We start from the raw sequence: 24,732 nt of genomic DNA, 5'->3' as shown, positions 1-24,732 counted from the left end.
TTTAAACACCGTTCAGGGGTGTCTAAAATTCCTCTTCTCTCATCTATTGCCTTTAGTTCCTCAGACCACACTGTGTTTTGATTGTGTTGACGTCAGGTGTTCTATTCCTACTGTTACATGCCACCTGTATGTAAGATACAGAGGCTGAAAAACATTTAGACCTGGATCATGATGGCTTGAGGACTTAGCGATGTGAATGGTTTAGCACTTACTGTTCCTGGTGACTGTGTTCTAGCACACTCGGGGAAAAAGCAGTATTTGGTCTTTGCATGCACAAAATGTGACTGCTTGGTCAACATAAGGAACTAGAAACTGATGTTTTTAGTAGTAGTAGAAGGAGGAGGAGGAGGAGGAGGAGGAGGAGGAGGAGGAGGAGGAGGAAAGAAAGAAAAAAGAAAAGAACCCCGTCAAACACATGTTAAAAGCGCTATAGGGCTGGTTGACATGCTGTGAGTCTGGAGGCAGGATAAGCCTGGTAGGCAGTCCTGGGCTACCTTCAGCCCCTACATAGCCATTTATCGCCTACCTCCACACGGGACCTAACATCCTCACGACTATCAAGTCAGTCCTTCTGGACTTACAAACAGCTCCCTCTTCCGCCAACAAAAAATCAAGACGTCATCAGATAACCCCTGAGGCCTACAACAAAGAGTATCCAGCTCTGTTCCAACCCACCCACCTGTATCAAAGAATGTATTAATCATATTTTGTTTTATAATGCTATAGAAACTTTGTGAAATTGACACCATGTTAGAACATGGTATTTGGGGCAATCTGAAGCTGTGTCCCTGGACTATGGCTGGTTATATTTGGCTCTTTTACTCTTTGAAAATGAATTTTTAAAAATCCAACAGATGAAGAACACAAGGACTGAACACAACACTCACTATCAAGCATTACCAGCAAGCCATAGTCAGCAGAGAGCGACTTTAGGGACAGTGTTTAAAAATGAAGTCACAGGAGCACAAGAAGACACTGAGGAGGAATAGAGCAAGGCCCAGAGTCAGCACAGACCGGCAAGGGCATCAGGGGGAAAGAGCGCGGAAGGTAGGGGCTAGAAAATGTTTCAAGAAACAACAAGCCCAAGTTCCCCATGTTAGATACCAGCTGTAGGTACAGAAATCAAAATGCTGTCCAATCAAACTCAACCCAAAGAGAAGTTCAGCAAGAAGGAGGAACAGGAAGGCAGCTAAATGCAAAGACAAGCTCAGGGGACAAGACACAGCAGGGGCTCTGCACAGCTGGGACGCAGGCAGGGTTAGGTACTAAGAAGAAACTTCAGTTTCATTACATTTCCTTCTGATATGGAGAACTAGACCCCTGATTCTGTTTTATCTTCAGCTTCAGAAAACTTAAAGCCAAATCTGAAACTGAGCAAGGAAGTTAATTTTATGGTTTGTATGTGTGTTTCATAATTATCCTTCAGGATATTTTTAGTGCAACTACAAAGGATACAAGGAAAGAAGAAAGCAGACAAGGAAGGAAGAATAGGAGAGATGGAGGCAGGCAGGCAGGAAGTGCCCAGGCGCACGGCTTGGATGAGCTGCGTAGGCAGCCTGGCACACAGGCATGGTGGGTGAGGTGCTCATAAGCCAGGCCTGGTAAACCCCGGCTGTGTTTTGGTCAGTCAATCACCTGTCTGTTCGGAGCTCTAAGACACAAAAGTTCTCTTTCTGACAAGACCAGTCGTCCACACTGCTCACTAACAGAGCTGCCTGAAGAACCCTGCAGGCAACTCTGGGTCTGCAGGTGCACTGGGTGTTGCTCACACATTACCTCCTTTCAGGCAGTGCACCCAGAACCTCCCCCTGTCCCTGATTCCAGGTGGGATCTGAAGCACCAGCAAGTTAAAAAAAAAAAATCACCACCTGAAGTGCTTTACAAAACAAAAGAAAATTAATTATGATGCTATGAAAAGCAGAAATTCCACACTGTCATTCTTAGAGAATATTTCAAATATAGCAGCACTTCCAAGGTTATACATTCTAGCCAGAAGGTAGAGTTAATTAGTCAAGTATTAGATCCCTTAGAAAAAAAAATGTCTATTTCTAGTCAAGGAAAGTCACATTTAAATGACTCATGGCTGCACAGCTGTCAGTTTTCAGACAGGCTGCTAAGGCTAATCATGAGATGCAGGACAGCAGAGGTCCTGCGGCTCCTGTCCTCACAGTCAGTACCATTGCTGGTCATTTCCAAGTCACCTGCCACCAAACCTACCGTTCCCCAGTTATAAGAGAAGGGCCTGAAAAGGCAGCAAGATCACTGAGTACAATGTCCTGAGCTCGGAAACTCCCACAGAAACTAAAGTCAGAGAGAGGAAACACGACCCCACCGTGGGACAGCATGCAGCTCGCCAACTTTCCCACCCAGGACACAGGGCTGCTTTTGAGAGAGCAGATGACAGCTGTTTGAAGCCTGCAGGAAGCGAGGCTCTCTAGAAAACACTGTAGGGTTATGAGGGCTGCAGAAGAAAATGATGCAGGAGGCCAGTGACCTGGGATAAACAAGGGCTCAAAGCAGAGGTTGGAAGGCTTCTGTTGGGGAGTGTATTGTCTCTCACCACAGAGCACACAGGAGACAAGGCAGGGTTTCGAGGGGGAGCTCTTTAGGTCTTCTGGGAGCTGTCTTATGAATGCTGGAAGCAGAAGCCAGCAACATGAAGTTTTCCAGTGGCAGAAATCTCTTAAATTTTCTGATATTTTCCTAGATAATATAGACAACCATTCTAATGTTTCTGGATCAATTACAGTTAAAACAAAACAAACAGGTGTTTCGGAAGTAAGACACAGGAGAGTCTTCCCTTGATGGATGGCTATGCTGGCTCAATCCCTCAGCTATTGTCAATACTGCAGCTTAAAAACAGGAATATGAATACATCGTTGTGCTAAGTTCTTTGGGTACATACCCAGAAATGCTTTAGCTGGGTCATTAGGTTTTTTTGTTTTGTTTTGCAGCTTCCATGTTGCCTTCTATAGTGGCCACAGCCCCAACTAACAGTCAGCAGTGAACAGGGCTTCTCTTCCCACACATCTTAGCCAGCATTTATTATGTTGGTGACAGTCAGTCTCCTCTGGGTGAGATGGAATTTCAAAGCAGTTTTAATGATTGAGGGTGCTGAACACCTTTTCAAATATTTACTGGCAATTCATACAAATTCCTTTGAGAATACGCTGTCCAGCTTATTAAGCCACTCACTGATTGGACAATTTTGAGAATACGCTGTCCAGCTTATTAACCCACTCACGGATTGGACAATTTTGAGAATACGCTGTCCAGCTTACTAAGCCACTCACGGATTGGACAATTTTGAGAATACGCTGTGCAGCTTACTAACCCACTCACGGATTGGACAATATTGCTAGTGTTTATTGTTCTTCTTTCTATAGCCCAGATACCAGTTCCTTGTCCACAGTAAAGTTGGCAAAAAACTTTCTTCTTATGTTTTAGTTTGTGTTGTGTGTGCGCACACGCGTGCACACATGCCAGCAGCCATAAAAAGACTATGACACTGGGCACAGACCTGACAACCTGTGGAGTTGGTTTTTTCCCTCCACCAAGTAGATCCCAGGCACTGAGATCGGATTGTTAGGTCTGTGGCCAGCCCCGCTTGCTCATGTCTTAGGCTGTCTCCTTACTGTGCTGATTACATCACTTCCCTTGCCGTGCACAAGCATTCTCGCTCCTCCCTTCCTCCCTCCCTCCTTCCCTACTCTTCTTCAGTTCTTCTTTGGGTTTTTTTGAGACAGGGTTTCTCTGTGTAGCCTTGGATGTCCTGGACTCACTTTGTAGACCAGGCTGGCTTCGAAGTCATAAATATATGTGCTGCTGCTTCCCGAGTGCTGGGTTAAAGGCCTGCACCACCACTACTCAGCTTAAGCTTTCTAATTTCATGAAGAACTACATGGAAACGGAGATTTTTGGTGCTACTGGAATCCTTTAAAGAACATCCTTCTGAACATCTTGAGATCTTCTGTGCTAAGCTGTGCACACAGCTTGAGTACTTTCACTATGTTTTTCACCAGTATCTCAAACTTTTTATGCTGACAGCTTAGAGTTTAAATTAATTTTTGTGTAGGGTGAAAGACATGGATCTTTCTCTTTTCTACACATAGAAATCCAATTTTCCAGCCTGGTGTGGTGGCGCATGCCTTTAATCCCAGCACTCGGGAGGCAGAGGCAGGGAGATTGCTGAGTTCGAGGCCAGCCTGGTCTACAAAGCAAGTCTAGGGCAGCCAAGGCTACACAGAGAAACCCTATCTTGAAAGGCAAATAAATAAATAAATAGAAACGAGCATGGTGGCATACTCCTTTAATCCCAGCACTCGGGAGGCAGAGGCAGGCGGATCTCTGTGAGTTCGAGGCCAGTCTAGACTACCAAGTGAGTCCAGTATATCCAGGCTGTTACGCAGAGAAACCCTGTCTCGAAAACCCAATCAATCAATCAATCAATCCAATTTTCCATTAGCTGAAGATGCTGTCTTTTTCTCTAACAGGTTTTTGACACCTTGTCAAAGATTAGGTGGCTGTAGTTGTGACTGTGTAGTTGGTCCACACACCTTCCCACCTTCCCCTGCTAGTGCCAGTTTTTGTTACTATGGCTCATTAATATAATCTCATAGGCAGGTGCCAGTGTGACTCTTTCTATTAAGGATTGTTTTAGCTATTTAGAATTTTTATGCTTCTTTGCCAATTTTAATTATGTTTATAGTTCTGTGAAAAGTATTGCTGGAATTGGGATTGGGATTATGTTGGCTAAAGCGACCACTTGGTAATGTGTTCATCTCTACAGTATGAGTTCTGCACATGCAGTTGGCATGGGAAGGCTTTCCCTCTGATGTCTAGTTTGGTGTCCTCAATGCCCTAAACTTTTGCTTCAGGTCTTTACTTGCTTGGGTGGGTTTGTGATATGTTGTATGGCAAAAGGATTTTTCATTATTCCTTTCTTAGGAAGTTTGTTGTTATGTATAGAAAAATAAATGTTGTTTCTGTATGCTACTATTTTGTGGATGTGTGTATTGGGTCTCAGGGTTTTCTGATCAAATGTTTAGAATCCTTTAAATACAGCACCATGTCATCTAAAAACAGAGGTATTTTCCCCTTTTCCTTTACTATTTGTGTCCCTTTTATTTCCCCTCTTGCTGTCCCAGTTAGGACTGAGCACTACACTGAATAGAAGAAGAGAAGGGCTGCCCTCACCTTTAGAGGAGGTGCTTTCAGGTTTCCCACCCAGTACACTGTTGACTAAAGACCCGTCACGCACAGCCTTTATGCTGAGATTCGTTCCCTCTACGCTGACTTTCTTCATTAAGGGATGCTAAACTTTGTCACAGGCCTCTTTCCATCTGAGGTGGTCAAGTGGTTTATGTCTGAAGTTTAGCTCTATGTTGTGTTACATTTATTGACTTGCATCCCTTGGCTGAAACCAACATGGTTATATGATTTTTATTTGTGTGTATGGTGTTTTGTCTGCATGTATGTCTGAGCACCACACACATGCCTGGTGGCACAGAGGTCAGAAGAGGGTGTGAGAAGTGCTGAAACTGAAGTTATAGACAGTGTGTGCTGCCATGTGGAGCTGGGAACCAAACACATCTCTTCTTCAAGACCAGTGCTCTTAACAGCTCAGTTACCTCTGCAGCACCAGGAGGGTTTTTTTGTTTGTTTTGTTTTTGTTTTGTTTGTTTAATGTCTCTCAAAATCAGTTGCTAGTTCTGAATTAAGAGTTTTGGGTGAGCCCGGCTGGGCACAGTGGCCCAAGCCTTTAATCCTAGCACTTGGGGAGGCAGAGGCAGGCAGATCTCAGAGTTTGAGACCAGGTTGTCTACAAAACAAGTCCAGAACAGCCAAGGCTACATAGAGAAGCCCTGTCTCAAAAAAAAAAAAAAAAATCCATTACAGTTTGGGGGAGCAGAGGATGGTGTCACACACCTGTAATCCCAGCACTTGAGGAGGCAGAGGCAGGCGGATCTCTATGAGTTCGAGGCCAGGCAGTTCAAGTCCAGGACAGGCAAGGCAACAACAGAAAAATCCTGTCTGGGTGTGGGGAAAAGAAAGAAAAGAAGGAAGAAGGAAGGGAGGGAGGGAGGAAGAATTTTGGAGGATGGAGAGAAGGCTCAGTGGCAAGGCTGCTTACTATTTATTCTAGCAAAGGACCTGGGCTAAGTTCCTAGTATCTACACTGCAGTTCACAGCCACCTGATATTTCAGTTCCAGGGGATCCCATGCCCTCTTCTGGACCCCAAAGTCTTCAGTGCACACGGAGTGTACACACACACACACACACACACACACACACACACACACACACACACACACACATACACACACACAGTAAGTAAAACAATTTTTAAAAGAATTTTTGCATGTAGGGCCTGGGAAAATAGTTCAATCTGTAAAGTGCTTCTATTGTCTAGAAACCATGTAAAATATCTGGGCATGTGGCATGCACTTGTCATCCTAGCACCGAGGAGACAAAGAGATGCAGATCTCTAGGGTTTGCTAGCCAGGGAGCCTAATCAGCCCCAGCCAGGGAGAGATGCTATTTCAAAACAAAAACATTGAAGATGAATGGCACCCAAGGAATGACACCTGAGCATACACACACACGCGCACACACCCACACACGCACACACACCCACACACACACACACCCACACAGCCACACTCATGTGCATACACATGCAGCTTTTGTGTTTATAAAGGAATTTGACTACAGTTCTTCTTTGCTTTCAGGATGATGGGTTTGGTTGCATGCCTTTTGCTTCTCACTTGGGGAACAGTTTAACAAGTGCACGTGTTAGCTCTTCCCAACAGTATCTGAGTGTTTGGCAGTGAATTCTTCTGGTCCTGAGCTCTTCTTGGTTGAAAACTTTGTTTCTTTAATTCCCTGATTGCTATGGGTCTGTCTGAGCTATTACATCTCCTTGGTTTAGTTTTAGCGGCCCTATCTCTAGAAATTCCTTCATGTCCAGACTCTCTAGCCCTTGGGGCATCAGTTCTCAGGGTGCTCCCTGACGAACCTGTGCCCCTCACTGGGGTCGAGAACAAACTTTCTTTTGCATTTTCAATTTTATGAGCCTTGGGTCTTTTCTTGCTCTTGGTCACTTTAGCTGGGGCTCTCTTTTTTTTTTTTTAAGAACTAATGCTTTGTTTGATAGAATTCATATGTTACTCTTAGTGTCTATTTTGTTCATTTCTGCTCTCATCTCTAATGCTGCTTCCCATCTCCTTTTGGGTTTGGCTGAGTCTATCTTTTTTTTTTTTTTTTTTTTTTAAACTAAGACCTTGTTGGCTTATTTGAGATCTCTCTGATTTTTTAATACAAACACTAGGGCTATATTCTCCTTGTCAGAGCATATAGGTCCTGTTAAATTGTGCTTTCATTTTCCTTTGGTTCTAGTAATTTTAACTGTCCTCCCTAATTTCTTCAGTTACTCACTAGCCATTCAGGAATCCCGAGAGGAGACCAGCAAGATAACGTCGCCTGCTGCCAGATGACCAGATGACCTCAGCTTAGTCCCTGAAACCCACATGGCGGCAGCCGAGAAACAACTTCCACATGTACTAACCTTGACATGCATGCTGTGGTGCACACACGACCACAGCTACAAGTACATAAATGCTATACAATGTGTATACATGTGTGTGCACACATGTGTATAGATATAGTGGGCCTGTGAGATAGTTCAGTGAGTAAAGGTGCTTCCCATGCAAGCCTAGAGATCTGAATTCAAGTCCCAGAACCCATGTTTAGGCGGAATGAAAAAACAGACTCCATAAACTCATCCTCTGACTTCCATGTGTTTGCCAAGGTATATATACTTATGCATGCAATAATAATAATAATAATAATAATAATAATAATAATAATAATAATAACAACAACAACAACAACAACAACAACAACAACAATTTTAAAAGGGTGTATTCGCTGTCTCTACATATCTGTATAGTTTCTACACTTACTATTGCTATTGGTTTCTGGTGTAGGAACTATAATCTGATAAGATATAGTAAACTGTTTTGATTCTGTCATAAATCTGAAGACTTGCTTTGTGACCTGTTTTAGAGAAGTTTCTAAGGGTCACAGAACAGAACGTATGTATATTATGAACCTGTTGGGTAGAGTAGTCTGTAAATGCCTGTTACATCCATTTGTCCTACAGTACAGCTTAAGTCTGAAATGGTTTTGCAGTTGTTGCTCTTATTAGTTTGGATGACCTATGTAATTAGGGTCTTAAATCATGTGTTCTCATTGCATCAGGACCCGTCTGTCCTTTTACACCCATTAGTATTCACTTTACAAAACTAAAACAAATTGAGATGAGGCTGTGGCCTATTCTAAGTCACCTCATATTATTTAAACTAGTGGTTCATCAGGTTGTATCTTGCCCCGACGAGCTCCATTTTACAAGCAGATTTTGGCTCCCATTTTGACAATGGAGGATAATTACATGCAGGGTGGACTCACCAATACCACCATCTGCCCAGCAGCAGAGTGCTACTAACTTATAAATGTATGAAGATGAACTGAGACCAGAGTGGCATACGAGTGCATTAAAATCGTATCAGCAAAACCAGGCCCAAGAATTTACTAGACATGCTAGACCAAGGGGGAGGATGTAAGTCCTTTACTTGAACTCCATAAAATGGAATATACCTAGCACTTGTCATGACAGGGGCCCACACCAACCTGTCATTTGATACCTGCAGTATGCACTAAGAACAGGCAGAGAAGTCCCAACTGTCCCTGGGTTTCAGCTCAGTCCTCCACTGGTGACATGACCTACTGACTGCCGTCCACTCATCCACATGCATGCCCCTGTGGACTGGGCCCCCTGTTCATGCCGCCGACTGGGCTCTGCTCTTTTACTTCTACAGCTAGCTACGTCTTTAGTCTTTACTCTGACTCTTGCATGGCCTGATCTCTAAGGCAACAGCTTCTTCCCTGAGGCTGGTTTGGATCTGTTATCTTGTCAATATATTCATCTTATCCGTAAATATTTATGCATCTAATCTATACACATTTCAATTCACCCACTTCTGAAAAGCTCCTATACTACTCTGTAGCCTCTTTTCTTGCAACTCACATATGTGTAGATCTATATAGGTACAGTTATTGTATCCTGTGTATGATGTAATATGAGTTAATATTAGTAATTAAGACTAGAATAAAAAGAACCTGCATTCACCTAAGCTGAATTGCTAAGGTAGGTAGATTATCTGGCACACTGGGACTACTGAAATGGATGCAAGGCATAAGTATATTGTTACTCAATAAATTCTAACACTGCAGAAAAACACCAAGTATTCCTCTCTGTTTCTGGCATTAGGTACTCATGAGAGAGTCCCTAAATTTGGCACAATATAAATTTATAACTGTTATATCTTCTTGATGAATTATTCCCTTTATTAACATGTACAAGGCCTTCTTTCCCTGATTGGATACAGCAGCATTTGTATGGTTAATAAAGGAGGGCCTTAGAAAGACCTCAATATCCCTGAACTGAAAACCAACACACAGAAGCATTCTATTTTAGTTACTGATGGCCCCTTCCCAAACCCACTTCCTCTCTGTCTCTAAAAGCTTCAGAACATTACAGTCCCATTCCCTCACTTATCTAGTAAACCCAGATAATAAGAAAGTTCCAGCAGTACAGGCTGTAGACTGTCCCTTCAGGGGGTGAGGTGATAGGGCTTGCTAAGAGGCAGGTTCTGCATTTGGAACCAGTGTCTCTGGGCCTTTCTATGTCAGCTCACAGATCCATCCTGGCTTCTACACTGACAATATCAAGACTCTGAGTCCTCAGGCATCTGGTGCTCAGGGGTTAATGTCATACTGCAGAGAAGCCGACAGGGACGGGGTCTTGACAGTCCTGACATGCATGTCATGTGCAGAAATACAAAGCCTCCAGGGGCAGATCAGGAATGTCAGCACTTTTCTGAGGCAGCATTCTGTCCGAGTAGAAAAAGGTTCTTGCTGCCTGAGGGACTCTAATGGAGACAGCAAAATGTAAATGTATGCAAGAAGCTTGCTGGCTTAATTAACTAGTCCGCTGATATTACCATCAGAGAGAGTGCCCAGAGGCAGATGGCAGCATGCTGTAGAAATGGGGAGCTTGCTATGGCTTTTGGGGGCGGGTGGGAGAACAGTGCTGCAGCTAGGATCTTAACTGGAGAGAGAGAGATCTGGCTGGCACTGTCCTCCTCCCTTGAAAAGGGGTAGTGGATGCCCTCCCCTGCTCCACTGCCTCTAATTCAGGCTTTTTAGAATGAGGCCTTCTGTGGATTCTAGAATATGCCTGAGTTACTGTTTGGTTTGTTCCACCTTCCACCTTGTTAGACATTTTCAAGCATGTTACATTATTCTTTTGTTCTTCTGTTTTTTTCTAGATGGGAAAACAATGTGAAGAATTTAACAATAAAAATTATTGGCTTTTCTCACTAAATATTAAAGCTGAAGCAGGACATTTGAAAAATGAAAAAATTAGTGATATATAAAGAACAAGATTTTGATGTCTCTTATTATTATTATTATTATTATTATTATTATTATTATTATTATTATTATTATTATTATTATTATTATTATTTATTCTGCTTTTCTTCTCTATATAAACACACACCAGTATTTGTGGTATAGCAGATATCATAGCAATTGCATCCTTGTTAGCCTGTTTTTATATTTTTGGTTTTTAAATGCAGTGGTATATTAGGTAATATTTTTTGTTTAAAAATTTTTTTAAAGCCAATCCAATATTGTCCGTTATTCCCCTGGACATGATGGAACAGTAACTTTGAATGGCAAGATCCAGCATGCACACTGCCACTGGCTGATAGCTAGTTCTTGTCAGAAAGCTCAGCAACGATGGGAAAGATGTAGGTTAATAGTCATGGGTGTTAGGGCTGGGTGGTGGCGGCGCATACCTTTAAATCCCAGAACTTGGGAGCAGAGCCAAGTATATCTCTGAGTTCAAGGCCAATGTGGTCTATAGAGCCAGTTCCAGGATAGCAGGGCTACACAGTGAAACCCTGAATCAAAAAACAAAACAACAACAACAAAAACAACACCCAAAAATCAATGAAAAGGGGAAAGGAGTCCTGCTGCTGCAGTTGCTCTGTCTTGTCTAGGAAAGCAGAGTGCTATGTGGGCTAGTAAGTCAGAGGGCCTGTGACTAGCAGAGCAGAAGCACTGCTATGCTGGGTGGGGTCTAGCATGGTATCTTGCCTAAGGACTGTCCCGTGGAAAGCCTAGGAAACAGGCCCCCAGAACCAGCTCTTTTTACACTCTACCACAAGGAAGCTTTCTAGAGTCCACCACCCTCTCCCCATGACAACTTGGAGAAGTTGTCAGAACCTGGCTTTCCTCAGTGACAGTGTTGGCATAAGTAGTGCCACCTATTCACAGCTCCTCTCTCCCCAAACCACCGACCAAACCCTTTCTCTACATACTAGTCCTGGGTTTGAATACCCTGATTATACTATGGTTTTATTTTATTTGTTAATCTAGTTTAATACAGTTACCCCAGTCCAATCAAGTAACTATGAGCCAGAATCAATTCAGCAGATTTCTGTGTCAGTAGGAATATTCGGGTGCTACATCCATCTCTGTTAGCGCTTTTCATTTAACGCAAGTCCGCGGGATGCCCTATAGGCAGGATGCAGTCTTGCTTATGTGCCCGAGGCCTTGGAAGTCTAAGGACTGTTTGCAGCAAGAAGCTCCCAGGAAAAAAGGGCACACACTTTCAGGGCTTGGAGAGAGGCAAACCCTGCCCACCCAGCCGAGCAAATGAAGCTCAAGAGTTAGGGTCCTGTGAGGAAATGCGGACAACCGTGGATCAGAAAATCAACTGTAAGTTAAAATAACCAAGTAGACATGACAGAGAATATCTTGTAAGTGAGGGTTAATCTTGTTCCATGAAAGGTACACATGGCTCTTCACATACATGCATAGCACACTGTTGAGTTCCTTGGTTTGCATGCAAATACGTCAGGATTGGTAACACTGGGAATAAAACTCAGGATGTTGTAGAAGCTGGCCTAGTGCTTGCTCTCAAATTCCACTGATTACTGTTTTCCTGACACAGGGTCTCTCTCTGTGGCTCAGGCTGCCCTTGACTGAAGATCTCCCCATCTCTCTCTCTCTCCTGAGTGACCAGTTGGATTACAGGCATGTAGCACCAGGCCTACCTCCAAATTACAACAATAAATCATCTCAGGCAAGCATTGGGGTGCACACCTATAATTCCAGAACTCAAGAGGTTGAGGCCGGCAAAGTTCAAGTTTAAGGTCATCCTGGATTATATAGTGAGACCCTACTAGGAAAAATAAACAAACAAAAAAATTAAGAAACAACAAAATTCTTTTACCATGCATCATGGTCAAAAGTCTGAAACAGATTGACTATTACTCTATCAAGAGCTAGATATAAAAAGTATGATCTAAAAATGTATACATTAGTCAGCAGTAATTCTTGATGCTACAACTAGGTATAATAAGATGTCACCCAAGCCTGAAATTGTTCCTTTGGAATTTTTTTTCTCATATGAGAATTAATGGGAAATTTCCCATCTTAAATGGTGTATTAGTCTTATGTGAAACTTATCCTCAGATTTTATTTTTCCATACTGTCATACAAATTTAAATGTACTGAGGTAAAGCCATCCTATTTCAGCAAATCTTAAGATTAGCACAATTTTAATAAGTACACAATAAGACCCAAACATAGAATTTTGGATTATCAAAAACAAAGGCCTAGTCCTAATATAGCAAAAAAGCCAATAGCTGTTCTTGGACCTGCTGCAAAGGCTTCTTGTCTAACGCCCTCAGAACGTTTGCTGACCCGGCCAGGACATCATCTTATTACCTGGTACAGACTGCTGTTTGTAGTGGTTTAAATGAGACTGCCCCTCCCTGTAAGTTCAAATACTTGACCATGTAGTACCAATTAGTGGTGCTGTTTGGGAAGGCTGAGGAGGTGTGGCCTTGCTGGAGGCAGGCTTTGAGGTTAACGCCCCACAGTCCTCTCCCTGTGCTCTCTCTGCTTCCTGCTTGAGTTTGAAGATGTAGGCTGTAAGATTCTCTCTCCTGTCACTATGCCTCCAGCCTATGGTTTGCCTCCCTGTTGTGATGGGTATCCTTTCCTCTAGAACCATAAACCACAAACCCCTCTTCCTTCTATAAATTATCTTGGTTATGATGCTTTATCATAGCAACAGGAAAGTAACCATCTTACTCAAAGTAAATGACTGTAGAGTCTTTTTGTTTTTTGTTTTCCACCCCTCACCCCCGAAACAGGGTTTCTCTGTGTAGCTTTGGCTGTCCTGGACTTGCTTTGTAGATGAGGATGGCCTCGAACTCACAGTGATCCACTTGCCTCTGGCTCTTTGAGTGCTGGGATTAAAGGTGTGCACCACCATGCCCAGCTCCTATAGTTGTTCCAATGTGGTTATTTTTATAGTTCAAGCAGATGAATGAAAGACTGGTAGCCTTGGGATCTTATAATCTTTCAACTTAGTGCAGGACTGAAATTCAACACAATACATAGAGTTTTATTTATTTGTTTGTTTGTTTGAAAGAACTCAGCAGATCCAAAGAAGATATTTGAAAAATACACAAAATCTCACTTAAAATTTTTTTTCAATCATGAACATATGTGCAGCGATTCTCCACTGCAAAAAAACAAAATTCAGGCTCTGCTGCTGGCACTGAAAAAGAAGAAAACAACTCTTTTGACTACAAACGAGCAAGGTAAAGCTCCCCACATGGCTATTACAGTAGCTCAGTGATGTAAGAGAGCACAGCCTTCACTGGAAGGGCACACTACTATGTATGGACTTTCCAGGACTGAGCCAATTTTCAGAAAGCTCATAACTGGACTACCACCTTATGTGTACAGAAATATGCCCAGAGCTCATTATCCTTTTGGACATTTGATTCGTTTATGTAAAAGCCTTCCACGCGGCAGTTGTACTCACAAAACTGTTATAAATATTTATTATGTAGATCTTCCCTGTCTACAGGGTTGGCCACATTTTTAGTGTGAACATTTTCTTTGTGCCATTACAGGAAAAATTAGCAAGTTCTAGTTTACTGGATAAATAGCCATATGAACAGTACCATCGTATGTTCTGGCATCTACTCCTAACATCATTAGACTACTAGATGTTTTCAGAGCAAAGTGCACAGCAGTGGACAGGACAGCTTCCTTCTTTAAGCTGCTACATTATCAGATTATGCATATGATCTAGCTCACTGTGCCTCTTTTTGCCCTGGTTTATAGGGAGCTCAACCGTAAGCCTGGTGGTCAACTGCACCAGCCTGAGGTCCCTAAACCACCCCCTAAGTTCATCACTGAGCTGTTTGGGTCAATAGTTGTGTATGTTCATATTATATTCCATACTTTTAGAGGTAGGTTGTATTAAAAATGTACATGAATAGCTGGGCATGATGGCACACACCTTTAATCCTAGCACTCAGGTGGTAGAGGCAGGTAGATCTCTGTGAGTTCAAGGCCAGCCTGTTCTACAAAGTGAGTTCTAGGAAAGCAAGTATTCTGTTATACAGAGAAACACACTGTCTCGAAAACAAAACCAAAACCAAACAAATAAACAAAAGAACAAAAATGTACATGAACAAATAAAATTTTCAGAAAAAAAAATGCCTGTCTTATAATGAATTTCCTACTGTTTCTGTTTAACATGTTTCTGCAAAAGTGGGAAGTTAGAAAGGACCTATTAGCTCAACTGTGAATTATGATTCAAAAAGAAAAAACATATACCTCACTATTGTTATCCCTACTAAAAACCATACATTCCCACTATATTATTAGCTACTGCATATAAAGGCAAATGGTTTTTTATTTAAACTATAACTTTTAAGATGACTCATCTCACAGTGGCATTGTTAGAATATCAAATGAATGTTGACAATTTTATAAAACTTAACCCGAATATGAGAGGAGGACTGACTTCCTACTAAGATGGTTCTCTTGCAATAATGAAGACTTAGGTCTTACCTGAATGACCTCAGCATTCGATAGGACTTTCCCAAATCTGACACTCGCCTGCAAAGTGGACCTACCGCCAACTCCATCTGAAACATGAGAAGATAGTCCACACAGTCAGCTCTGAACGCTAAACTTGGCACATGATCTGTATTTGTCAGTGTTTCCTTGTTGGGACAAAATACCAGATGTGAACAATTAGAGAAGAGTGACTTATTTGGGCCCACAGCGTCTGGGGTTTCAGTTCATCATGATGAAGGTCTGGAGGGGAACGGCAGCTCCCGATGGTGGCCAGGAAACGGAGAATGCCTGTGCCATGGATGGGTTTCCTTCCTTCTCCCCTCTTCCTCAAGGACCCATTGTGGCTGGGAAACCTACATTGAGGGCAGGTCTCCGCCCTCAGGTAGTCCTCTCTGGAAATCCCCTCTTAGGATACCTAGAGCAGTTCTCTACCAAGCGCCTAGTACATTTTCAATCCAATCAGGTTGACAGATTTAATCATTACCTTACCTTAGTCCGCAAACATTGTAGTCTTTGTTAACTGGCTGTGAAACATGTTTGGAAGCCACTTACATTTATTAAAAGGTAAAGACTTCAATGATACTTCTTACCAGAGTTCAAATCATGTCTTAGTTTAGACACTGAGAAAAGGGTGTTCTAGACTACGTGCTTGTATTCTAAGTAGGCACTATAAGTCTCTCATAGTCACTGTAATGGATGAAAAGTTTTAGCAGTCAGCATGGTCCAAGTGATTACAAAGTTTTAGCTTTGGAGATTCTGGTGCCACATAAGTGGCAGAATTCCAAACTACATCACTATGAGGTGGTCCTGAACAAGTTACTTAATTCTCTGTCTTAGCTTTGTTATATGACACTTGGAGATGATAACTAATTAGTATAATCACAGAAATTAAATGTACAGGCTCCACTTGCATGGCATGTAAGTATTCATAAATAAAGCTGGTACTGCCAGCCAAGGACAATACGTACAGTAAACTTCAAACCCCAAACCAGATCTAACCAATAGACAGGACAGTCTCCACAGTTGAGTGGAGAGTGGGGACTGACTTTCACACGAACTTGGGTGCACCATATTTGACTAAGTCCCCTGGATGGGGAGACCTGGCGGCCCTCCGAGGAAGGATTACAGGCTACCAAGAAGAGACTTGATACCCTATGAGCATATATAGGAGGAGGAGGTCCCCCTCAGTCACAGTCATAGGGGAGGAGAGTAGAGGGAAAGCGAGAGGGAGGGAGGAATGGGACGATACAAGGGATAGGATAACAATGAGTTGTAATATGAATGAATTAATAAAAAAGATATTAATAAAAAAATAAAGCTGGTGCTGGCCAGATGGCTGGGGGTTAAGAACTCTTGAAGAGGATCAGGGTTCAGTTCTCAGCACCCACATGGCAGCAGCTCATAATTGCTTGTAATTTCGGTCCCAGGGATCCCATGCTGCCTTCTGTGCTCTGCAGGCACCAGGCACACAGGTGGTGAATATACATAAATGAAGGCAAATCCTCAAACATATAAAATAAAAGCAAACTAGGTCTTTAAAAATTCTGAAATTATCAGTATTTAATTTTTTCTCATTTAAAATATTAATCTGTCCCTGTGTAAAAACCTAGCAGATGTTGGATTTACTTCTTTTTATTTTCCTCATTTGACTGGAAATTCTACTTGACATTAACTGGCTCCTGGTTCTTTATCTCCCACATACTCATGCAAATTGCTGGCAATATGTGGTCTCAAGAGGAAAATTGGTCCTCCAAACTCACTAAAAATGTGTTCCATGGTAAAGACCAGTTAGAAAATGACTGAGGACAGGTTATCCCTGATAGTGCAGCATCTTTATTCAACAGAGACACAGGGAAGGAACAGTCACAAGCATCACCACTCTGAAAAAAACCCACTCTTTGCCAATGGGGCCTAGAGTCCTAGTCAGTCGCTCCTTTGTGAAGCCAGTTCTACTCCCTCCTCACAGCCAGGTACCAAATACATATGAGAATAAGGTGGAAAACTAGAACGCGACTGTCTTTCCTTCAAGAATTCTCAAATTTAGTGAAGGAGATTTTTTTTTTACATGTGCAAATGTACATGTAGACACAAATATAAAGCCAAAATACTGAATGTTAATTGTGTTAATGACATATAGACATACATATATAAATATGGACATAGTTATCATTAGGCAAAATCAAAGTCCCCATGAGAATACCTGCCGGGAGCACTGAGAAGCGCAAGGCAGCCTGTTTGTGATGCTTTAGTGTTAGGTCAATGTCAGTCTTCTGGTACAGAAGAGTCAAAATGAACACTGGACATTCAGAATAAGCACTGCATGTTTTAAAGGGCAACATCTTACCTGGTTAGAAAACTCTAAAATATGAAGACTAAAGAAATGAGAAGGTAAAGAAGAAAAAGCCAGTATTCTTGCTGATAGAACAGCTAAGAACCGCTGTTTTCAAACCAAAAGACAGGGCCAGCAGGCTTTTCTTTGAGCCGTGGGTAGCTTATTTGCTTGCCAGGGAGTTCTGGTTTCCTTCAGAATAAAACGCTTTTTTGCATTGAGCACAAGTAAATATGGACTTGGCACATGTCTCCGATTGGCTGATTCTACCCCAGCACTAACTGGGGTTAGTTTTGTGCTGGAGTTTCCATGGCACACTTTGGTGTGCCCACATTACCCTTGTGGTTCATTATCTTCAAAGATCAACCCAACAACCTTTGACTTAGACCTGGAGTAAGACTTAAATGTTAAAACAATTAAGTAGCTACAGGAAAGTTCCTATATGAAAGATCATCACTTCAAATGATTGTGAACTCCATGATGGTACAGAAGAGTTCTCTGTCACAGGACAATTTCAAAAGGCTAAATGTTTCAGATATACATTTTTAATCTAAAACAGACCCCAAGGACTGAAAACCATTTCTCTTTAAACAAGGAAGGTCATGCTGCAGGAGGGAGTGCTCTGTTAGAGGAGTCCGCAGGCTTACAGATGGACACTCAGTGGCCAGCGTCTGGGCGGTTACCCTGCCTCACTGATGCTCTGTACCCACCATGCGCTTGGTTAACCACAGAGCCCACCCAGATGTTTCAGGGGCATTGCCTTAACACTGTTCAAGAGAAGAAAAGGCAAGAGAAAACAGAACCAAGATAAGAAGTTTGGTTTTTTTTCTAACTTTACATTTTCTAGGCAATGTGGGCAAGATAAAAATGTATACTTAAAGGGCACCAGAAAATTTATAAATAGAACCTGCTAGGAGTACCACTAAATAATTTAATTCCAACTTCAATAGCTGTCCTTTCCCTCAGAGAAAAAAAGAGACAAGTAGGATGGAGGGGAAGACGGCACTGCAGCAGGCACTGTGGGCATGTGTGTCCCGAGTGGGGCTCGGCAGAACCCTGGGGGCCTTGGACAAGCTCAGGGCTTTTTGAACTGCTGTGTGATTAGTGTAGCCGCAGAGGCCATGTGGTCACAGCAGGAAATTAATTACCTGTAGGAAGCCACCTCATGCTCATGACCTAATTCCTAAGGTGGCTGAAGGCTGGGCGCGTCCCTCACCAGGGCCCTCCAGATGGCAGCCTACACTGCCTTTTCTCTACACACGTGGCCCTGAGGAGGTTAGGATTGTTTAAAGAATCCTTAAAATGCTTCACTATTTGTCTTTATATTTAATTTTATATCAAAGTTTCCCCAAATTCCTTCTACTGGTCTTTTCTTGAACTCTGCTTATGGCCAAACAGCAGGGACTTTCACCACAAGAACCCTTTTGAAACCCAGAGAGAACTGGATGGCCTTGTTAAATCGTGATTACAAATTGACAGACCTTTCAATAATGAGCCTGCTAAAAGGCTCTGGTCCCCAGCTGATGCATTCGAGGCATACAAATTTCAGAGAAATGTTATTTAAGTATTTTGACTAATCCAGACAAAACATGTCCAACAAAACAGGACTCTGAAAGCTGAGGTTAGACACATACTTGCAGCTGTGGCAAGGAAAAACCAAAACCCAAAACCCAAAAACCAAAACCCTAGTGAAATCAAAACCCAAGTTCAAATTTTAATTAAGAAAAAAAAAAAAATGGAGTAGGGATCAGGACGTGGGAAAGGTTTGCTAACACAGTCACAAACACAGTGCTTCAGCATGTCTTTCCTGCGCCCATGCCTCCCGGGAGGCAGGCTAAGAGGAAAGGTAGGATCTTCCTGAACTGAGACATGCTGTGCAAACCAAGTCCTACTGCAGGGCTAGATGTCCACTGAGCACAGAGAAACACAGGAGAAACCGTCAAGCGTCAGTAGTAACAGACGGATGAGTTTCAGTTGTCCTAAAGGGGAAATGGCCTCAGAAGTAAAGTGTCTTAAGAAAACGGAATGTAGATACAATGCTGAGTGCTGCAGCGTTGGGGAGCTGGAGGTGCAGTCCAACACTGGAGGCTGTGCACCTAAGTCAGGGCTAGCTGCAGAGGGGGTTGTAAAGGACAGTCCTTGCTATCGCTCAAGAGAACACATCATTAAAATAAACCCTCAAACAACAAGCCTGTCTCCTACAGCACTCTCACTCTGGCCATCTCCTGCTCAGCTGCCACTCTAATGGGACTTGAAGTGCTGCCTCCAGGAAAGTGACTCAAGAGCCAGCTGGAGAAGAATGCAAATAAGCTGGTGGGTGGGGGAGGGAGCCCAGCAGAGGGAGGAGGGAGAACAGAAAAACAAAACCTAGGCAGAGAGGGGACAGGAGAGAGACCTGCCAGAGAACAGCTTATGATATTTTTAAGGAATAAGACAGGTCCTCGGACCCATGTACACAACTCTTTCCATAAGTCATTATTCACAGACAGAATGAAGATGACAAAAATGGATAAGGTTAAACCAGTTTAGTGGGAGCATGTAATTAATTTCTGTTCTCACATGTGGCTACTAAAGGTACCTTTCCCAAAGGAAGGCTCTTTTTGTGTGGCCTATAGTTTCACAGACCTCATTTGGGGATGAGAGTAACTAATTCCTCATTCAGTTATAAGCAAAGGGGATGGTGGCTTCTGAAAGGCAGGTTTGCGTTGTAAGTGTGCTAGAGTGTGGGTGCATCTCACAGCTGTCACCCTGAGCAGGAGGCCCAGGACATGCTCCCAGACACACAGGGGAGTCAGCATTGACACCAGCATTTATCTTTATGGCCAAGGAGGATCTGGCCGACCACTATGAAGACTCCATATGAATAATTACTTACATTAGTAAAGCTAACAGCTTTGAGAGGTCTAAGAAATGGGTTCACCCTTGACATATACATGAGAATCAGCTCTTTCTGAAGCTCCTAAGGAAATCAGGTGCTTAGGGTGTTTTTGTTGTTGTTGTTGTTTTTGTTTTTTTCTCTGCCTCTGATTACTGAAACGTAAAAGGGGAAAAATCAGGTAGCTTGAAGTAATTTTAAGGCTAGCCACAGGGGGAAAAATTTCTGTAGTTAATGGAGAACCCAAACCATCAGAATGTCTCTTCAGTGAACCTGAACACAGCCCTGGAGCAGACAAACTCACTAGAAGGTCACTGATGGGCTGGAATTCTTCCTCTTCTCAGGACAACACACTGCCCCTTTCCTGCTGTTTGAAAAGTTATCTCATTGCCTACACCATTTTGAGAAAGTAAATTAATTATTATTATTACTATTGGCTTCTGGTGTGTGTGTGTGTGTGTGTGTGTGTGTGTGTGTGTGTGTGTGTGTGTGTGTGTGTGTATGTGTGTGAGAAAATAGCAAGAGTGTGAACTGTTGCTTACCTGGGGCATAAGATACTTTGCCTTAGTCCTGAATGATCAAAATGAAGGATGATAATTTTGTTAAAGAGAAAATGCAAAAATGGTATTTGATAAAATATTTTAAGACTCTTGTATGTAGTCAATTAGTGTCAGGTGGGTTTTCTTTGCTCTTTTGCTGCATAAATAGTTAAGAGGCTGACTTTAGGTATTCATTACTTAACAGGTCACAGTGAGGCTCAAACCTCATCAATTTACCTGTGCAAAATCAGTAGCAAGTCGTAGTTTTCCACCTTCGCCAAGAGGTCTTACGAGACTGGCATTGCGGATAAAAAGTTCAATGGCTCTTTGGGCAATAGCTTCAGTGTTGTCAAAGACAAAATCCAAGCATTCAAAGTTCTTAAAATAGTCATTCATAACTCTGGCAATGAAACCCTGTAGCTCTTTCATGTACAAAGAACAAGGAACATCAGGCTTTCCTGAGCTGGATAATGACCTATAAAAGGGAAAAAAAAATTAGCATCAATGCACGAAGCTACAATCTTGCATATTTTTTGCCCCTGGTTACTATTTCAATCCTGTGTAACACCCTACCCCCACCACCCCCTTAATGTATAAAGGCACCATTTTTTTGTTTTGTTTTGCTAATTAAAAATAAATGTTTAAATTGCATTCTTAAATTTGTGTTTAGATCCTGAGGGTTACTGAAGGAATTTTAGCATGCATTTACTTAAAGGATTATTAAGAGTAAAACACAGCTATCTGTCTTAGATGAATCACACCCTGGCTTTTCAAGTTTTGACCAGCTCCCAGCTCTCCATCCATGCCCATGTTTTGCTTGATAAGTGAATGTGTCAATAATAGACTCTGAAATGACATTTGACACTTTGCAAGGGCAGAAAATGCTTGGCGGCAGGCTCTGCTCCTGCAGCTGATCACATCACTCCAATGGCAGCACTGTGGCAGAGGGACTGGTTGTGTAACAATATGCACTGTGCAGTTTTTTCCCTCCAGATGAGGAGGTTTGGAAAGGCTTTAATTTGGAACAGCAGATGATACCAGCTGTGCTCCATGATATACTATTTATAACTTATAAATGTTTACAACTGCCCTTTAAAGAATATATTCAAAGAATATGAAATATTTATAGGGAGGAGGGGTTATACCAGAATTAGAAATCACCTGATCCTAGCTAATAGATGAGATCATTGACTATATAATGCTAAATCTTTTCCAAAAAGCAAGGGAAATGTTTCAAACTCTGAGAACGATGCAGAGGAAATGGAGATGTCTACAGATGAACAACAAACATAACTGAGCTTCTCTGAGAACGAGTGCAAAGGGAGCCTGATGACTTCCCAGTAAAGCGATGGTGACTGTGAACAGAGGTCTCCCACTTCCCAAAGCAGACGAGAGCAGGGAAATAAGCTTTTGGTCCACTGGGAAGAGATTTTAAACCGATGTGAGAAAGACTCTCCTACTGACAGTGAGGTCACCAGCAGTACGTGGTACAGCATGCTCAGGCTCAGGCTCACGGCAGAGCGGCATGCATCCTGAGCAGAGGAGCCTTGGTCAGTGATGGCAAGCACACATGGGGTCTGACTTCGCCAGACTCAGGTCATCAACACATGGCCTATTTTTATTCACGTACAAGTAAAGAGAGAGCTGAGATGCAAAAGTTAAAATATTTTCCTATCTGTTTATTTATTTACTAGACAAACAGTAAACACATAATTGTGCCATACAGTGATACACAGCGGCACTGTTTACAATGTGAAAAGATAAAAAGAAAAAAAATCTAACGAACACATTGATCACAGAAAATTCATATGTATTCCTTCGATCTAGCTACAACTTTATACCATTTGGCCAGCATCAATGCATTATGCCAACTTTCAAACTCTCGGAACCACTGGCTGTTCTTGTCAGTTCAGGTTCTACATGTAGACTGAGACCATACTTGGCTTCTGTGTCTGATGTAGTCTTACATAGTATGTCTTCCAGGTTCATCTGTGTTATGGCAATTAACAGGGATTCCTTCTTTTTGACAGCTGGCTACTATTTCACTTTGCTTTGCTTGTTTATCTACTTAAAGACACACCGGACAACCCACTACTTTTCTGCCACTGTATACAGCACTGCAGGGAATGTGAGCTACTGATTTCACACCACAGGAAAACACATACTTAAGAGTGTTTGCTTCTGAAACAGTGTCTTATAATGTAGTCCTGGATGTCCTGGCACTCCCTGTGTAGGCCAGCTGGCTTTAAACTCATAGATACCTGTCTGCTTTGCCTCCCATATGCTGGGATTAAAGGCATGTACCACCAAACACAGGCTACCAGTCTGTATTTTTAGCTTTTTGAGGCACCTCTATATAGTTGTCCACAATATCCATACTAATTTACATTCTCATCAGCAGTGTACAAGGGTGGGTTACTTTTCTTTATACTCTTGCCAATACTTATAATTGTTTGTCATTTTAGTAGCTAAAATGACCATTAAAAAGTACTGGCTTTAATCTGCATTTTTTTTTCAGTAATGTGAGCTCTCTCTCTCTCTCTCTCTCTCTCTCTCTGTGTGTGTGTGTGTGTGTGTGTGTGTGTGTGTGTGTGTGTGTGTGCGCGCGCGCATGTTGTTTTCTTGTTTGTTGAGACCGAGTCTTGCTGTCTAGGCTAGCTTTGAATCTGATGTAACCAAGAACTCCTGAACTTCCTGTCTTGACCTCCCAAGTGCTGTAATGGCAGGCATACACCCCCATGTCCAGTTTATGCTTTGCTGGTGAGAGAACCAAACGTGCATACTAGGCCAGTACTCTGCCAGTGAGCTACATGCCCGGTTTCCATTTGTATATTCTTTTCTCAAATTGATTTATCCCCTTCACTTTTTATTAGGTTATGCAGCAGTTTCCTCTCTATTGGGCCTCATTCTTCTACAGATTTGGAACCACTCCTTTACTAAATGCTTTGCTTGGACACTCTTCCTCCCCATCCACCACCATCCCCTCAGTCCTTTCCTCTGATGTGCAGAGGCTGTTGAGTTGGAGCAATCCTATTCATCTGCTTTTAGGAGTAAAGAGAAGGACACTTGTCCACCGTGTTTTCCCCTAGGGCTTGCATGAGTTCACTCTGCAGTATTAACCCCTTCCGAGTCTGATGAGGTATGAGGTGTAGTGTTCCCAGCACTGCGCTGAAGAGACTGCCCTTTCCCACTGTGTTCTTGGCACCTTTATTAAACATCAAGTGGCTCTCTAGTCTATTTCATTGGACAATGATTTCTTTTCGTTTTTAATGCCAGTATCTTACTATGAATCACTAACAACAGCTTTTTAAATATGTTTTTAGTTTATTTTGGTTTAGTCATGTGTGTATATGCATGTGTGTTTGTGTGAGTGTGGGTGAGGGCCAAGGTATAAGGAGATCTGGGGACAACAAAGGTGGACCAATACTGCATTTGATGAAATGATTATATGACTTTTGCTCATCATTTTAATAACGTAACACATTTATTGATTACATATGTTATTCTACCCTTGTATCCTAACTCTCACTTCTTCCTGGAAAATATCACTTTTAAATCCTTAGAGTCCTGCTGCATTTGTTCTGCTGTACTCTGCTGAAGATTTCATGCCAGTGTTCAGCAGGATACTAATCTGTCATTTTCTCTTCTTCTCATATCCTTGTCTGACTAGCCTCATAAAAAGTGGACAGTCTTTGTTTTTTTTTTTTTTTGTTTGCTTATTCGTTTTGTTTTTTGTAGTTTGAGAAGAATCCATGTTAGTGCCTTTTTTAAATTTTTTTAAAATTTTACCCAGGGAGCCATTAGTTCCTGCACTTTTCCTTGACAGGAGACTTTCAAATTACTGAATCAATTTTATTACTGCTGAGATTTACTATTTTTTTCTTGAGTCTGTGTTGGTCGGTTACATGTGTCCAGGGACCCACATACAACTCCATGACATGTGTAATCACCCACATTCCTACAG

General features: G+C 42.2%; 1 protein-coding gene across 1 annotated transcript in view; it reads right to left on the bottom strand.

The window, feature by feature from the left end:
- Positions 1 to 24,732, bottom strand: part of Cog5 (component of oligomeric golgi complex 5) — a 303,527-nt gene that overhangs the window by 11,394 nt on the left and 267,401 nt on the right. The window contains exons 18-19 of the mRNA XM_051144712.1: positions 21,006 to 21,243; positions 15,017 to 15,093 (exon numbers count right to left, since the gene is read on the bottom strand). Coding sequence (XP_051000669.1) covers positions 15,017 to 15,093; positions 21,006 to 21,243 — 315 coding nt within the window. The remainder of the gene's footprint in view (positions 1 to 15,016; positions 15,094 to 21,005; positions 21,244 to 24,732) is intronic.

The sequence above is a fragment of the Acomys russatus genome, chromosome 1, assembly GCF_903995435.1.
Source record: "Acomys russatus chromosome 1, mAcoRus1.1, whole genome shotgun sequence".
Classification (NCBI taxonomy): Eukaryota; Metazoa; Chordata; class Mammalia; order Rodentia; family Muridae; genus Acomys; species Acomys russatus.
This window is presented reverse-complemented; position numbering and strand designations above follow the sequence as displayed.